The following is a 16,485-nucleotide window of genomic DNA, read 5'->3' as shown; positions in this document are numbered from 1 at the left end:
GCAAGCAACTAGAAATATTTACAATAGCATCCTAGGAAATCAAGTACCTAGCAATAAATCTAACAAAAATGTGCAAGACCTGTAAATTAAATAAAACATAACAGAGTATTAAAGAAGGCCTAAATAAATAGTAGATTATTTACATGTACGTATGCATATGTACATGGATTGGAAGCCATAGTATTGTTAAGACAAATCCTCACTTAGCTGACTTATAGATTTAATGCAATACCAATTTTAAAACAATAGCACATTTTGTTTTGGGGATTGACCAACTAATTTTAGTTTTATATGAAAATGAAAAGGCCTTAGTTAGGCTAGCCCAGAAAATTTTGAAGAACACAGCTGACAGACCTACTCAACTAGATTAGAAGACTTAGTATAAAGCTATAGTAATTAGGACATTGTAATACTAGTATGAGGACAGAATATTAGATCAATAGAACAGAACTTATAGCCCAGGAGAAACAACATACATAAGGTAACTGGACTTATGAGAATGACCCCATTGTAATTCGGTAGGCAAGAATAATCTTTCCAATAAATGATGCTGAGTCAACTGGATATCCACATAGGGAAAAAATTCGATCTCCAGCTCGCATCGGATGTATACATTAAGTTGAGATGGCTCCTAGACCTAAATGTGAAAGCTAAGATTATCAAACTCTTAAGAAAGGAAGCAAAAACAAAGACAGAGGAGGTTATCCTCTTGAATATCCTCTTGAACTCCGGATGAGAAAACTTTTCATAAACCGGATACAAAAATCACTGGCCATTAAAGAAAACACTGACAAATTGAACTTTAAGTGAGTGTAAGGTCATGCACAGATTGGGAAAAAATATTTTCACTATACATATCCGACAAAGAACTCTTATCTAGACTATACAAAAAAACACTAGAAATCAATTAAAAATTGAAAATAGGCAAATGGTGTTAAAAATTCATCACAAAAGAGGAGGTCAAAAATGCTTAAAAACCATAACAAAAAGTGTTCAACATTATGAGTCAATAGGGAATTAAAGATAAATACCAGGACTAGATGTCACTATATACTTGCCAGAACACAATTATTAGGACCAGGGTTTGGCAAATTATGGATCATGGGCCAAATCTGGTCTGTAGTCTATTTTATATGGAACATGAGCTAAGAGTTATTCTACAAGCTATAGATCTGGATATAATCCGGATAGAAATAAATAGAAATAATTATTCAAGAGTCATTGGTAGATAGATTTTAATTATTTCTGTGGATGACGCAAGCCAGGAAAAGTATATAAGCAATTGGAAGGAACAGAATCCTGGGGAAGAACGGGGATAAAGCAGAAAATGAAGAAAAGGAATTGGAGCAAACAGAGAGATAGGAGAAAAGGAAACCAAATGAAAATTGTGTCATAGGTAGCAAAGAATCACAGAATTATGAACAAAACATCATTGACTATATCAAATGCCACAAAGGGAGCTAGCATTGGAAACTTAGTTTTTAAAGTGTGTTCCATGAACATTTATGTATCTCTGAAACTTTTCAATAGTTTCATGAAGTCAAAAGTATTTCCATAGAAATATTAATATGTTATTTGCTATTTTCAATGTGTTCACAATTTTACTGATAATGCCAATGGAATGGTGGGTGAAACTGCTGGTGCCTTGGCATGAATCAAGCAAGTGACACCAAACTGTACAAGAAGCTATTGTATTCTTTATCACTATGTACTTTTGGGGAAAGAAGCCAGTTTTACTTAAGAATATACTTTACGAAGCAGTAAAAAAATATTATTAAATTTCAACGTGTGGGTACACATCTTCTTAAGAACCTATGTAAGAAAATGAGAAGTACAGGAAAAGTGCATCTTCTGCATACTGATATAAGATGGTTGCTTTGAGAAAAAGTACCTATGCAATTGTTAGAGTTGCGAGATTAACTAGCCATGTATTTTTTCATAGACTAACATCTTTACTTGACTGCCAGACACATGAGAGTTATTCAGACTTGGGTATTTGGCAGCTACTTTCTCAATAATGGATGACTTGAGCCTGTCAAGTTAAGCAAAAAGAGATGCTATTTGCTGCCAATGATAAAATCTGAGGTTTCAAGTGAATAATGTAATTTTTGGAAAATGTCTATTCATCCCTGGAAGGTTGAACTTTCCCGATATCTTAAGATTTTTCCATTAAGGTTGATGAAGATTATCAATGTATATGATTTTTGACGTTGTATAGGGAAATATACCAACATTGAGAAAATATGCGTAACTTGGTGAACCAATATTTTCTTAATGACCTATGCCTGATGTTACAATATAAATCACGGGTAAAATATCCATGTGAAGTACTGAAGTAAAGTATTCGTTTGAAATATCCATTTCAAGATACATTAGTGGATTTTAATCTAGCAGTATATAAAAAAGTCAGTGATCTGGTTTCTGACTGTACATTGCCACAGAACTTAAGAAACTACTACTTGCTGAGTTTTAGTGCACTGTCAAATAAGAATGACCGCAATTATCTGAACCATAGCAAATTGTTGCAATAAATTGGATGAAAAAAGCAGAGATGAGAATCTAGCTATCTTCTATTAAGTCAGATGATTAAAGAACCTTGAAAAACTGTAAAACATTTCTCTAATGATTAGTGACATTGAGCATTTTCTTCATATGCTTGTTAGCCATTTGTATGCCATCTTTTGAAAAACGTTTGGTCATGTCTGTTCCCCAGTTTTTAATGGGGTTGTCTTTTGTTGTTGTCGAGTTGTTTGAGTTCCTTATACACTCTGGATTTTAGTCCCTTGTTGGATGTATAGTTTGCAAATATTTTTCCCATTCTGCAGGTTATCTGTTCACTCTGTGGATTATTTATTTTCTGCACAGAAGCTTTTTAGTTTAAATCCCATTTGTCTATTATTGTTTTTGTTGTTTGTGCTTTCAAGGTCTTTGTCATGAATTCTTTGCCTAGGCCAATGTCCAGCAGAGTTTTTTCCTAGGTTTTCTTCTAGTGTTTTTGTAGTTTCAGATATTACATTTAAGGATTTCATCCATCTTGTGTTAATTTTTGTATATGGTGAGAGGGATGAGAAATTATTTAATGGGTTCATCGTACATTACCGAGTGATGGTTACACTAAAAGCCCAGGCTTCACCACTATACTCTATATTCGTATATCAAAACTGTACTTGTACCCCCTAAAAACTTATAAAAGCTAAAAAAAGAAAAAACTGTAAAACAATGTCACTCTTCTTGCTGATTTTATTTTGGAAAATATAGCTTTTTTTAATAGAGCTAATTATTTATGTTAACATGTAATGAGTTTACTATTGTTATTTTAAATAAAGGTAGACAAAAATGATTTAAAATTTCAATTTTAATTTCAAAGACATTAAATGCTGATGGATATAGCTCATATAAAGGCAAACTCTCTGTAATCCTCAATAATGTTTGAGTATACAGAGATCATGAGACCAAAAAGTTTGAAAATTCATAAATTAAACAATTAAGTAGTCACTAGTGAATGCATAGAAGACAGATTTGGTTGTATGGTAAAGCTAAAAATTTGATTCTTATGAGATACATTATAAATGTTGATAAGGAAGACATGAGAGTGACATATAGGTGTGGCTGTAAAGTCTGGAAGACAGAGTGGCCACCACCTAAATTAGTATATAGATTAGAGACAGCATTTTTAAAATTCAGTTGTTCATTTTTTCTTAAATTAAATTAGAAACTTAAGGAGATCCCTGTCAAACTATCTAGGCTTGTAGAGTAGAACAAGGCAAGTTAGTGTTAATGTTAATATGGAAAATTAAACTTTCAATAATGTCTACACAAGCTCTAAAAAATGCCTAATGAATAGGGACTAACCATATCAGATAATAACATTTATGTAATAGGATTTATAATTAAAAGTGTGAAAATGGCATTTGATTAGACAGTGTAGTGGAATAAAATGTAAACTTCAGAAACAGGTCCAGGCATATAAGTATTTAATATACTATAAAGACGGCATCTTAAATCACAGGACAGATGGGCTTTTTAAATAAATGGCATGAGACAATGGGAGAATCAGTTTTAAGAGACTAAAATTGAATGTGTATGTCACAGCATACAAGGATAAACTCCAAATGTATCAGAGGTCTAAATGTAAAAAATGAGAAAAATATGTGTGATTTATTGTCTAACCTGAGTTAGGGGAAAGAATTTGTTGCCATTACTCTCAACATAAAAAGGAAATCTGATTGACAAGATGAACTACGTGAAAATAAAATAATTTTGTATGGCAAAATACCATAACTATATCAAATAGCAAACAGAGAATGTTTTCATTTATACCATGTAAAATGGTTAGTGTCTATAATTTATAAAGAGCTATTAAATTAAGAAATAAAATGTAAAAAAAATCAGAAAAAATGAGCAAAAGGACACTTAAAACTGATTTAGCCATGGCACTTAAGTGGTTTTCATACATTTAATCATATGAACTTCAGCCAAATAAAATAGATGCAAATTAAAACTACACTGAGGTAACATTTCTCACTTATGGGATTTTCAAAATTTAAAAAGTTTGAAAATAAACTTCATTAGCAAGGCTTTGGGGAAACAGAGGCTTTCTTGCATTGCTCGTAGGAATGCAAAATGGTTCAACTCCTAACTACATATACCCCTTGATCAATCAACTCCTCCTCTAAGAATTTATTTAGAAGATAAATTCTGAATACATTTGAGCAAGAATTTATTTAAAAGATAAACTTCCAATAATATGAAACACACACATGCACACACACACACACACACAGGACACACATGCATGCACGCACACACACACAGAAGGACACACACACACACATACACACACACAAAATTATTCTTAGTAGAATTATTGGTAACTTCCAAATGTTGGAAACAACTTACCTGATTATACACAGAAGATTGGTTAAATAAAGTATATCTACACAATCTATTACTAGTGAGTGTAAAAAATAATAGAATGAATTTAGCTTTTAATTGGAATATTTAGGCCATTTACATGATAAATTTGGGTGCACATCTATCATCTTACAAATTGATAGAGTGATTTCCAGGACATATTTCCAAGTAAAAGAACAAAGCAAAACAAAGTATTAATTTGTATGTAGCATTTTATCTTTTAATTTAAGAATAGAAAAATAACAATATGTCCGTCTTGTGTATAATCATTTTTTTTTTTTTGCAAAAATAAACTCAAGAAGTATGCCCTAGAAACTAATGAAAGGGTTAACCGAGGAACAGAAGAGGAACTGACTCTTCTCTGAGTATATTATTTGCCTAGTTTTGACTGTTGGAACATCATATTAAAGTTTTACATATTAAAAAATAAAGTCAACAAGGTTGGGGAATACATGCAAAAACAAAACAAAATCCCTAAATGTGAACAATTGGTATCAGAACCACAGAGAAAAAAAATTCAAACTAATCCTAGCATTTTGAAGACAATGCTTTGACTGTATGCCCTTGGTGGAAAACATTCTAAAGATAAAATTGCAATGAAATTTTAAACATTGCACTTCATTTATTGGTAGTGGTATGGGTATAGAAATTCTGAAATTAATTTGTTGTATTGTAGGATATAGAAAATATAAATAATAAATATATCAATCGTTTGGGGACAAAGCTACTCACTGTGAGAAAAATGAGGAAAAATAAAGAATTGGAAAGTAGCAAAAGAGTCCTGTGCTCATGGATTGGGATTAAAGATATTGATATATAGGAGCAATGATATCCTATTAGCAATGAGCATACTGAGCTTCTGCACCTTGCTTTATAAAACAATTGCCCACTAAAAGGGTTTGTTGTAAGAAATGGCTAATTTCGGAACTGGGGCATGGGAAGTAAAAGGTGAGTCTGGCAAATGCTCAAAAGCTGATGGGATATATGAAAAGGAGTTCTTATTAGAAAAATATGAGACAATTTGAGCATCAAAATAATTAAGGGCAACAATGAATCATATATATTACACTGAATACAAAAGAATCCAGGAGTCTCCACCAACATGAACTAATAAATAACAGACTTGGAGAGAAAACACTTCCTTACAGTATAATGCCAACAAATAAAGGCAGAAAGAATAATAAAGTGAGAAAAATTATCATTGTATCACCTTAGTAACAGATAGCTTAGGGAAGAATCATCAATGGATTTGAAATCCATTAGGTCAAAGTTTATTGGGAAACAATTTCTTAATTTCCAAATATACGAAGGTTTTTCTACTATTTTGAAGTCATTTCTATTTCTTTTGAATTTCAGTCAAAGAATAAGCAATTTATTCCAACCCTTTGGAATGTGTTGAGGAATTACTTTATGGTCAGTTTTGATAAATATTTCTTGTGCAATGATGGGAATATGTATTCTTCACTTGTCAGTGAGTTTAGATTTGTTAATTGTTTTCATACAATCGCTGAGAAGGATGTGCTAAGACCTTACGCCATGATTGTAGACTTGTCTATCTGTCCCTGAAGTTGTCCTCTTTTACTTTATAAAGTATATACCATGTATATTACATATGTATCTACATATAATTGTGTACATACAAATTTATTACCTTATGTCTTCCAGATTTATGAAATCTTTCATCAGTAAGTAATCTTCTTTCACTGGAGTATTTGTTTTTTGCCAAAAAGTCTATTTTGACAAACATTAATATAGCTATACAGTCTTTCTCTTGGATAGTGTTTAGATGGAGGAATTTTTTGTTTGTTTTTATCCTTTTACTTTCCTTATGCTTTGTATATGCCTCTTGTAACATATAGTTGTCTTATTTTTTTGAAAGCCTATATGACAGTCTTAGAATCCTTAGTAATTCATATAATTAGGGATATATTTGGTTTTAATTCTGCCATTTAGTATACGTTTTATATTTTTCTATCTTTTATTGACTCCTTTTGGATTTATTTTATTATTTCCTTTTATCTTTTATTTGTAGAGACAGAGTCTTGCTCTCTCACCAAGGCTGAAGTGTCACAGCATGATCATAGCTCACTGCAGCCTCAAGACACCTGAATTCAAGTGATCCTCCTGCCTCAACCTTCTGAGTAGCTAGGGCTACAGGCACATGCCACCATACCCAGCTAATTTTTATTATTTTATAATAATCTTCTGTAAATTTGGAAATTGGCCATCTCTAATCTGCCACAGAGTTCTTAGGTTTTAATTTTTTAATTAATTAATTTTTTGTGTGTATGTGACAGAGTCTCACTCTGTTGCCCAGGCTGGAGCACAGTGGCATGATCTCAGCTCACTGCAGACTTGACCTCGGGGGGGTCAAGTGATCCTCCCACCACAGCCTCCCAAGTAGCTGGGATTACAGGCGTGTGCTACCGTACCTGGCTAATTTTTGTATTTTTAGTAGAGAAGGGGTTTCGTCATGTTGTCCAAGCTGGTCTTGAACTCCTGGCCACAAGTGATCTGCCTGCATCGGCCTCCCAAAGTGCCGGGATTACAGGTGTGAGACACTGTGCCTGGCCCTTAGTTTTTCATATTATGCTTAAGTTCCATATTTTCTAGGTGTTTCTCAAATCTTAATGTCATTCGTTATAGTTTGCAGTTTCTTGCTGAAGTGTTTAAGATCAGCATGTAATTTCCATGTGCACATTCCAAATAATTATTTAAAGTGTAGGTCTGATAATTCAATTATCTGAAGTGTTTGTAGGTTTATTTCTATTATCTCTTATTTTCCCATACCTGATTCATCTTGTGTTGTCTCTTCATATTCCTGCGTATCATTGTATTTCAGTGACAGCATTGGAAAATTATTGAAAGAAATAAGTTGAAACCTAGGATGATGGGGTTTTGTTTGTTTATGCCCCAAAATTGGAAACCTGAATAATATGAAATCATCTTAATCCAATTTTAAGGCCCAAGATTTCTCTCATTTACATAGATGACTTGAACCAGGGCTGAATTCCATGTCTATGGTGATTTAATCCTGGTCGATCCTTATTCCTAGTGTCTGGTTCTTTGTGATCCCAGAATTAAATTCAGGTTGGTTGGCCCTTGCCAGATTCTGTATTCCTACTTTAGTCCTCCTTTGCTTGTGAGTCTGAAATGATCGTCTCCACCTGTCAGTCATATCTTCAGGTTTATAATGCATCATTGGCAAAAGTGAACTAGAAGTCATAATCATTTTTCTTGAGTTTTTGTCTTTTTCTGGATCTCAGCCAATAGCAATTTCTATTTCATTAGCTTCTTAGGGCTTTTAGTATTTTATCCATGTGTTTATTTGCCTTTAGCACAAGAGTCATTGCAAATTACTCAGTCTTTCATTACTAGAAGCTGATGCAACAATATTCTATTCTGTCTGTGTATTTCCTTTGTAAGCACCATAAAAACTGGCATCTTTTTAGATGAACTCTTTGTGATGGCTGGGACAAAATCTGTGAACCCTTGAATTTGTAAGTCAAACTGTTATGTAAATTCATTTTTGCCTTTTGGGACAAGCTTCATGACTTTTTACTCAAAGGTGTCTATGCTATACACAGGCAGAACAATCTACAATAGAACAATCTTAAAACTTAAATGCATTTGATCAATAAACCCAGTGTCGAAATATTTAGATGATATTAGTGAAGATTAAATAGAATGTCTTGATATTGTTGCACACTTTACCTGAATCTTTTACAAAAACATAAATATGAAGAAAAATTATTTACACCAACTGGAAGAGGAAAAAAAGAGGAATGTAAAACCCCAAATTCCAATTGTTTAAATTTCTTGGCTTTAATATTAGCACTGTTAAGGCATTTATGAATACCTCAAATATAAGCAATAAATGATCATTTCTTTCCCTTTAAACTGCTACAAATCTTTAAAGAAACAAAATTTTTTTTCTTTTTGTATGCCCAGAATTCAAGAAGACAATTAAAACTGAGAGAAAATAGTACATTTTAGGTGTCATAGCAACAGAAATTTAGACATATTTACTTCATGAAGATTTAGATTGTATTATTAATTTTTCTACTGAAAAGGATAGGAATTTAGAATAAAGATACTAAGGTTAATATTCTGGGATACATGTAACTTTTCAATATAAGATTGAAATGTTATATTTTTAAAATTTAGACTTTAATTTAATTAGACTTTATGTCTTTCTCATTTTCGAAGCATTTTAAATATTTCAAATATTTTGTATCTGTGTTGCAGAATTCATTGGCATACTAATGCATAAAATAATTTGGCAGCATAAATGGAAACTTTATATTTACATATTCATACACATTACATTCCTTTCATTATTGTTAACCTAAATATCAGATAAATAGGTTAAGAATAATTAATAAAAGAACCCGATCAAACGCAAATGTTACCAGTCGACGTCTGTACGTTGTTCACAGTACATAATCCGAAAGTATTGAGCATAGCCGCTGCAATTCTTATGGCCAAAAAGTTTTATTTACCTATAGAAATTGCCCAAACAATAGCAATCTTCATGATGGCCTTAGTCCGCGAATTGAAACGGCTATGCTCAATAGGATTACGTATTGCTACATACCGATCCAGCGATATAGCGCAGAGGTGCATGATGGACGCTGTTGAAAATAAAACATCTAAAGAAATCCAGACGGGGCACAAATATCTAGGTAGTGGCCAGACATAATCTGAAAGAGAACAGAGAGAAGACGAGAACATGTCATCCAAATTGTACTGACTATAGTCTTAAATTTTAGTCTGCTTATATTTTCTCATAATCTAAACCTTTTTTTTATTATACTTTAGGTTTTAGGGTACATGTGCACAATGTGCAGGTTTGTTACATATGTATCCATGTGCCATGTTGTTTTGCTGCACCCATTAACTCGTCATTTAGCATTAGGTATATCTTCTAATGCTGTCCCTCCCCACTCCCCCCACCCCACAACAGTCCCCAGAGTGTGATGTTCCCCTTCCTGTGTCCATGAGTTCTCATTGTTCAATTCCCACCTATGAGTGAGAACATGCGGTGTTTGGTTTTTTACACTTGATCTTAGCCAAAAGGCCGAGAAGCGATGGTGTTTGGTTTTCTGTCCTTGCGATAGTTTACTGAGAATGATGTTTTCCAGTTTCATCCATGTCCCTACAAAGGACATGAACTCATCATTTTTATGGCTGCATAGTATTCTATGGTGTATATGTGCCACATTTTCTTAATCCAGTCTATCGTTGTTGGACATTTGGGTTGGTTCCAAGTCTTTGCTATTGTGAATAGTGCCGCAATAAACATACGTGTGCATGTGTCTTTATAGCAGCATGATTTATAGTCCTTTGGGTATATACCCAGTAATGGGATGGCTGGGTCAAATGGTATTTCTAGTTCTAGATCCCTGAGGAATCGCCACACTGACTTCCACAATGGTTGAACTAGTTTACAGTCCCACCAACAGTGTAAACGTGTTCCTATTTCTCCACATCCTCTCCAGTACCTGTTGTTTCCTGACTTTTTAATGATGGCCATTCTAACTGGTGTGAGATGGTATCTCACTGTGGTTTTGATTTGCATTTCTCTGATGGCCAATGATGATGAGCTTGTACACCAATCACAGACAAACAGAGAGCCAAATCATGAGTGAACTCCCATTCACAATTGCTTCAAAGAGAATAAAATACCTAGGAATCCAACTTACAAGGGATGTGAAGGACCTCTTCAAGGAGAACTACAAACCACTGCTCAATGAAATAAAAGAGGATACAAACAAATGGAAGAACATTCCATGCTCGTGGGTTGGAAGAATCAATATCGTGAAAATGGCCACACTGCCCAAGGTAATTTATAGATTCAATGCCATCCCCATCAAGCTACCAATGACTTTCTTCACAGAATTGGAAAAAACTACTTTAAAGTTCATATGGAACCGAAAAAGAGCCCGCATCGCCAAGTCAATCCTAAGCCAAAAGAACAAAGCTGGAGGCATCACGCTACCTGACTTCAAACTATACTACAAGGCTACAGTAACCAAAACAGCATGGTACTGGTACCACAACAGAGACATAGATCAATGGAACAGAACAGAGCCCTCAGAAATAATGCTGCGTATCTACAACTATCTGATCTTTGACAAACCTGACAAAAACAAGCAATGGGGAAAGGATTCCCTATTTAATAAATGGTGCTGGGAAAACTGGCTAGCCATATGTAGAAAGCTGAAACTGGATCCCTTCCTTACACCTTATACAAAAATTAATTCAAGATGGATTAAAGACTGAAACGTTAGACCTAAAACCATTAAAACCCTAAAAGAAAACCTAGGCAATACCATTCAGGACATAGGCGTGGGCAAGGACTTCATGTCTAAAACACCAAAAGCAATGGCAACAAAAGCCAAAATTGACAAATGGGATCTAATTCAACTAAAGAGCTTCTGCACAGCAAAAGAAACTACCATCAGAGTGAACAGGCAGCCTACAGAATGGGAGAAAATTTTTGCAACCTACTCATCTGACAAAGGGCTAATATCCAGAATCTACAATGAACTCAAACAAATTTACAAGAAAAAAACAAACAACCCCATCAAAAAGTGGGCAAAGGACATGAACAGACACTTCTCAAAAGAAGACATTTATGCAGCCAAAAAACACATGAAAAAATGCTCTAAACCTTTTAAAGAAAGTGATATTTAGGAAGCATTATTTTCCATAGTGATGATGATGATGATCATCGTAATGGTACCTTCAGCGTGACATACATTTTATTGAGGTAAAAATTTACACAACATAAAATTAATCTCTTTAAAGTGTACAATTCAATGTCATCTAGTACATTCACAATATTGTGCAACCAGCACCTGTCTCTAGTTCAGAAACATTTCATCACTCCAAAAGGAAACCACATACTGTTAAACAGTTACTCCCCATTCTCCCATCAACCAGCCCCTGGCAATCTCTAATTTGCTTTCTATCTTTATGGATTTAACTAATTTGGATATTTCATATAAATAGAATCATACAATTTGTGACTTTTTGGGTCTGGCTTCTTTCACCTAGCTAATATTTTTGAGGTTTATCTATTTCGTAGCATGTATCAATACTTAATTCTTCTTTGTGGCTGATGCTGTTATCAATTGAGTTTTTTTTTTTTGGAAGCTGTTGTAAATAGAATTGTTTTCTTAAACTCTTTCATGGATTGTTCATCACTGTGTATAGAACTACAACTGTCCTGCAACTTTGCTGAATTCATTTATTAGATCTATGTTTTGTGTTGACTCTTTGGGATTTTCCATATATAAGATCATGTCTTCTGCAAATAGAAATAATTTTATTTATTCTTTTCCAATTTTCCTCTCCCTTTTATTTCCTCTCTTTGCCTAATTTCTCTACATGGAATTTTTAGCACCATGATAAATATAAGTAATGAAGGTGGGCATTCTGCCTTTTTTCCCTGATCTTAGAGAAAAATCAGTCTTTCACTATTGACTGGGTTTTGTTTTTATTTTTGTTTTTTATAAATGCCTGTCAAGGAAATTTTCTTTTATTCCTAGCTTGTTGAAAATTTTTTTATCATAAAAAAGTGATGGACTTTTGCAAATGCTTTTTCTGCATCAATTGACATAATCATGTGGTTTGCATACCTTCATTCTATTAATGTGATACATTACATTGACTAGTTTCTGTATGTTGAATCCTTCTTGCATCCCTGAGATAAATCTCTTGTTGTAATGGGTATATAATATGGTGCTGAATTTAGTTTGCTAGTATTTTATTGAATATTTTTGCATTTATATTAATAAACAATAGTAATTTATACTTTTCTTGTAATGTCTTTAGCTAGCTTGATATTAAAATAATGCTGGTCTAATAGAATATATTACAAAATGTTTCTTCATCTTCTATTTTTTAGAAGAGTTTGAGAAGAATTGGTGTTAATTTTTGAAATGTTTGGTGAAATTCGAAAGGAAAACTTCTTGTCTTGAGCTTTCATTGTTGAGAGGTATTTGATCACTGATTCAATGTTGTTACTTTTTATATGACTCTTTAGATTCTCTATTTCTCCTTGAGTCACTTTTGGTAGTGCGTGTGTTTTTAGAAATTTTTACATTTCATCCAGGTTATTTAATTTACTGGTATATAATTGTTCATTGTATTGTTTTACAATCCTTCTAATTTTTTTTGAGATACGATCTTGCTCTGCTATCCAGGCTAGTTTGCAGTGGTGTAATAATGGCTCACTGCAGTCTCAACCTCCTGGGCTCAAGCAATCTTCCTAACTAAGCCTCCTGAGTAGCTGGGGCCACAAGCATGTGGCACCATACCAGTCTAATTTTAAAATTTTTTTTGTAGAGATGGGTTTTCACCATGTTGCCTAGCCTGGTCTTGAACTCATGGGCTCAAGTAATCCTCCCACCTTGGCCTCCCAAGGTGCTAGGATTACAGGCATGAGATACCACACCAGGAGGATTGGCCAGCCAATCCTATTAATTTCTGTAAGGTTAGTAGTAATGCCCCCACTTTCATTTCTGATTTTAGTAATCTGTGTCTTCTCTTTTTTCCTTAGTCTGTCTATATAAAGATTTGTCAACTTTTTTGATCTTTTCAAAAAAAGAAAAACAACTTTTGGTTTTATTAATTGTCTTTATATTTTTCCTATTCTCTATTTTTAATATATCCACTTTAATCTTCATCATTTCAGTTATTTCGTGAGTTTGGGTTAAACTTGCTCTTCTTTTCTAGTTTCTTATGGTATAAAGTTAGGTCATTAATTGAGTTCATTTTATTTTTAAATGTAGCCATTTACAGGTATAAATTTCCCTCTGAGCATGGCTTTTGATGCATCCCATAATTTTTTGGTATATTAAGTTTTTATTCTGCCATTCTCAAAATATTTTTGAATTTCATTTGTATTTTCTTCTTTCACTTATTGGTTGTTTAATATTGTTTAATTTTTGCATATTTGTACATTTTTTAGTTGTCTTTCTACTACTGATTTCTACTTTGAATAATAATATTTTAAACGTATTAGGATACTATGAATAATAATAATATTTTAAATGTATTGACATTTCTTTTGTGATAAAACTTATGGTCCATCCCAGAGAATGTTCCATGTGCACATGAGAAAAACTGTATTTATTGTTGTTATTAGATGGAATGTTCTGTATCTGTCTGTTAGAATTAGTTGTTTTATAGTGTTGTTCAAGTCCTCTATTTTTCTCATTGATTTTCTGTCTTGTTGTTCTGTCCATTATTGAAAATAGAGTATTGATATCTCCAAACATTATTATAGAGCTACCTTTTTCTCCCTTTAATTCTTTATTTTTCATTTCCTGTAATTGTTGGGCTCTGTTGTTAGGTACATATATGTTTATAATTGCTATATGTTCTTGATGGCTTGAAATCAATAGATGATGTTCTTCTTTGTTATTCACAACAACTTTCTTCATAAGTTCTATTTTGTCTGACAAGTTCAGCCACCTCAACTCTCTTTTGGTTACTGTTTGTATGGAATATCTTTTTCCATCCTTTCACTTTCAACACACGTGTCCTTATGTCTAAAGTGAGTCTCTTACTGAAAGCATATAATTGGATCATGTATTTTTATCCATTTTGCTAGTGTCTGCCTTTTAACTGGAAAATTTAATTCCTTCACATTTAAAGTAATTACAGTAAAGAAAAGACACTTGCACCATTTTATCTATAACATATACTATCATTTTTTCTGTCACTGCCTTCATTTGTGATTAAGTGATTTTTTTGTGATTAACTGATTTTTTTGTAGGGATTCTCTTCTTGTCTCTTTCTCTTTGTATTATTTTAATTGCTTACTTTGCTTAACCTGGGGATTACAATTATAATCTTTCTTCCATAACAATCAAGTTTCAATTATAGATACTTAGTTTCAATAGTATACAAACATTTTGCTTCTTTACATCTTCATCCTTTTTTGTGTTGCTATTGTCATAAATTACATTTTTTATACATTTGGTGCTCATTAATATAGATTTATAATTATTGTTTTATGTATTTGCCTTTTAAAGGAAATAGAAAGTCAAAACAGGTGTAAGAAACCCATAGTACAATTCCACTGGATTTTATATTTGCTTTGTAGCTACTTTTGTTGTTTTTTATTTCTTTATATGCCTTCAAGGTACTTTTTGGTGTCCTTTCATTGCATCCTGAAGGACTCCCTTTAGCATTTTTTTTAGGGTAGGTCCACTAGTAATTAACTCTCTCTGATTTTTTGTTTTTGTTTTTGCTCTTTTACCAGGAGTGTTTTAATTTCTCTATTTTTGAAGGATAGCTTTGCCAGATTTAGAGCATTTAGTTGACAATTTTTCTTTCAGCACTTTAACTATGTCATCTCACTGCTTCTGGCCTCCGTGGTTTCTGAAGAGAAATTCACTGTTAATCTTGTTAAAGATACTTTGTATGTGATGAGATGCTTTTCTGTTGCAGCTTTTAAGATTCTCTTTTTGCCTTTCAAGAGTTTGATTATACTGCGCATTGGTTTGGATATTGTGGAGTAATTCTTGCTTAGAGTTCATTGAGCTTCCTGGATTTATAGTCATGTCTTTATTCAAAGTTGGAAAGTTTGTGGCCATTATTTCTTCAAATATTCTTTTTCTGATCCTTTTAATCTCTCATCTCCTGGAAATCCCATTGTGCATGTATTGGTAAACTTGATAGTGTCTCAAAGGTCCCTTAGGCATTGTTCATTTTTCTTTATTATTTTCTCTTTATGCTCCTTGGACTGGATAATCACAATTGACCTATCTTCAGGTCCTCTGATTCTTTCTTCTGCCTGCTAAAGTCTGCTGTCAATTCCCTCATGTGAATTTTTCATTTCAGTTATTATAGTTTTTAGCCGCCATATTTCCATTTTTTAAAATAATTTTATCCCTTTAATTATATTCTCTATTCCTTGAGACATTGTTCTTCTGGTTTGCTTTAATTCTTACTCCACGGTTTCCTTCAGCTCTTTGAGTACATTTGAGACAGTTGATGTAAAGTCTTTGTCTATTAAGTCCAGTGCTTGGGCTTCCTCATGATCAGTTTCTATTCTGTTTTCTGAAAATAGGTCATATTTTCTAGTTTATTTGCATGCTTTTTAATCTTGGTAAAACTTGGAAATCTTAATATTACAATGTGGCAGATCCGTAAATCAGATTTTCTTCCCTTCCTGAAGTTGTTGCTATTTGTTGTGGACTGATTTTGTTTGCCTGTTTAGTGATTTTTCAAAACTATTTTTATAAAGTCCGTTTTCTTTTTTCTTGGTCTTCTGTGGTGGCTAAAATCAGCATCCTGTTAGTTTGGTGGTTACCTAGCACTTTTACAGAGGTTTCTTAAATACTGGTAGGCAAAGAAAAAAAAAGGAATGAATGCTTTCTTACTTTTTGCAGGGTGGGTCTGTTTGGGACCTTCTTTCAATGCTTAATGAGGTTGTTTATAACTCTGCCTTAGCCCAACTTTATACTTCAGCAGAATCTCAGAGGCTGATGGACAGCCCAGCCACAGGTGGAAGAATAGTGTCTTTCCAGGCTTTTTCTAAGCATTCTGACA

At 33.2% G+C, this 16,485-nt stretch overlaps 1 protein-coding gene across 3 annotated transcripts in view; it reads right to left on the bottom strand.

Annotated features, from left to right (window-relative positions):
• Window positions 1–16,485, bottom strand: part of HTR2C (5-hydroxytryptamine receptor 2C) — a 326,375-nt gene that overhangs the window by 58,190 nt on the left and 251,700 nt on the right. For 2 of the 3 annotated variants that reach the window (XM_003262219.3, XM_003262218.2), the window contains one exon: window positions 9,417–9,617. In XM_003262219.3, coding sequence (XP_003262267.1) covers window positions 9,417–9,617 — 201 coding nt within the window. The remainder of the gene's footprint in view (window positions 1–9,416; window positions 9,618–16,485) is intronic. The other variant, XM_030807395.1, reaches the window with a different exon arrangement.

The sequence above is a fragment of the Nomascus leucogenys genome, chromosome X (genome assembly GCF_006542625.1).
Source record: "Nomascus leucogenys isolate Asia chromosome X, Asia_NLE_v1, whole genome shotgun sequence".
Lineage (NCBI taxonomy): Eukaryota > Metazoa > Chordata > Mammalia > Primates > Hylobatidae > Nomascus > Nomascus leucogenys.
Note: the sequence above shows the minus strand (reverse complement) of the source record. Positions and strands in the feature narration are given on the sequence as shown.